This window comes from Pteropus alecto, unplaced genomic scaffold (assembly GCF_000325575.1).
Source record: "Pteropus alecto unplaced genomic scaffold, ASM32557v1 C18523867, whole genome shotgun sequence".
In the NCBI taxonomy this organism is placed as follows: Eukaryota; Metazoa; Chordata; class Mammalia; order Chiroptera; family Pteropodidae; genus Pteropus; species Pteropus alecto.
In genome coordinates, this window is record NW_006493157.1 from 1 (window position 1) to 1,364 (window position 1,364).

At 58.1% G+C, this 1,364-nt stretch overlaps 1 protein-coding gene across 1 annotated transcript; it reads right to left on the reverse strand.

Moving 5' to 3' along the window:
* Positions 1 to 63: 63 nt before the first annotated feature.
* LOC112473531 (villin-like protein) lies at positions 64 to 1,288 on the reverse strand (the record flags this gene model as incomplete). Its single annotated transcript, XM_025041882.1, has 3 exons — positions 64 to 157; positions 256 to 898; positions 1,178 to 1,288. Coding segments are annotated over 2 exons (315 nt in total), but the record flags the coding sequence as incomplete, so codon positions are not given.
* Between the last annotated feature and the right edge of the window lie 76 nt (positions 1,289 to 1,364).

Below are 1,364 nucleotides of genomic sequence, written 5' to 3' on the forward strand. Positions count from 1 at the left end.
CCCCCCACCCCGCCCCCACACTGCTATGTCCCTCTGAGACAGGGCCCCATAGCCTCACCAGAGCCCTGCTGAAGGCAGCCTTTTTCTCTTGAGTGCTGGACATGCGTCCCTGCCACATGTAGATCCTGAAACCCCCCTGGTCTAGGATGTAACAGTCCTGGGAGCAAGCGTGAGGCTGGTCAGTAGGTGGTCCAGGCTGGGTGGAGTTGTGTGGTGGGTGGGGACATAGGGTGGCTGGGGCCAGACTTGCCTCACCTCCTCATGCAGTAGGTCTTGGGTCAGTGGACGGGTCGCCAACTCCTGGATCACCAGGTCCTCACCCTTATTGTAGACACTTGGGGACAGGCATCCAGATGTGGCCATCAGCCCCTCCCTGGCCTGGCTCTGCTCTAGCCCCCTTTAGCTCAGAGGCAGAAGGCACGGGGCCTGGGCCCTGAACTGAAGTCTTGACTTCACAGTAGCCTTGCTGTGGAGCCTCAAGCAACTGCCTGGCCCTAGGGCCTTAGTCACCTTGTCTATATAGTGCGTTTCTCTGAAAGGCAGAGTACAGGCTGGGCCCAAGTTCCCACATGGCCTGCCCCAGAAACCCGTGAGCCTTTTCTGGAGGCCTTTCTAGAGACCCTGTGTCCTTGAAGTAATGATGGACATGCCAGCCTGGGCAATTCCACCCACCCTACCCACTCCCAAGGTCTGCTCACTGGTAGATGCAGACATTGGCCTTCTGTAGCTGGTTAATACTCCCATTGGGTATGGCGGTGTACAGGTTGCCCACTCTGCAGCCCAGCACAGCTTCCATGATCTCCATGAGATCAGTGGCTTTCACCTCATCATCCACCACACCAATCTGTGCACGACCACCACGTTCCTTTTCCTGGAGGTGGCAGGTTAGGGCCAGACCCTGCCGGAGAGGATATGGCAGTCAGGGCTTCCCCAGCATGCCGCCCTCACCCCACAGATAGTCCATCCCACATCCTTCCTGTCACCGCTCAACTCCCAGAGGCTGGTGGATAGTGTCCCTTTATCCTGGCATCCAGAGGGTACCACCACTCCCACGTCTGGACTCAGCTTGCACTTGTAGCTGAATTTCAGGTTGTAGCAGAGAGCCAGGCTCACCTCCTGGGGTGGCCACCCTTCTCCCTGAGCCCAGCACCCCTAATTTCCCAGGGTAGACACTGACCCGTGCCTTCTTGGAAATGCTGCTCGTGGGCCCATTCCACTGGATCATCACCTTGCCCAGGTCCAGCAGGAAGATGTCGTCCTTATTAAAGCTGTTCCAGGAGAGCTCTACCTGCCAGAGCCAGGAGGGCAGGGAGGGATACAGCATGTCACTCCACCAGCACCCAGATGGAGGGGTACCACAGCCT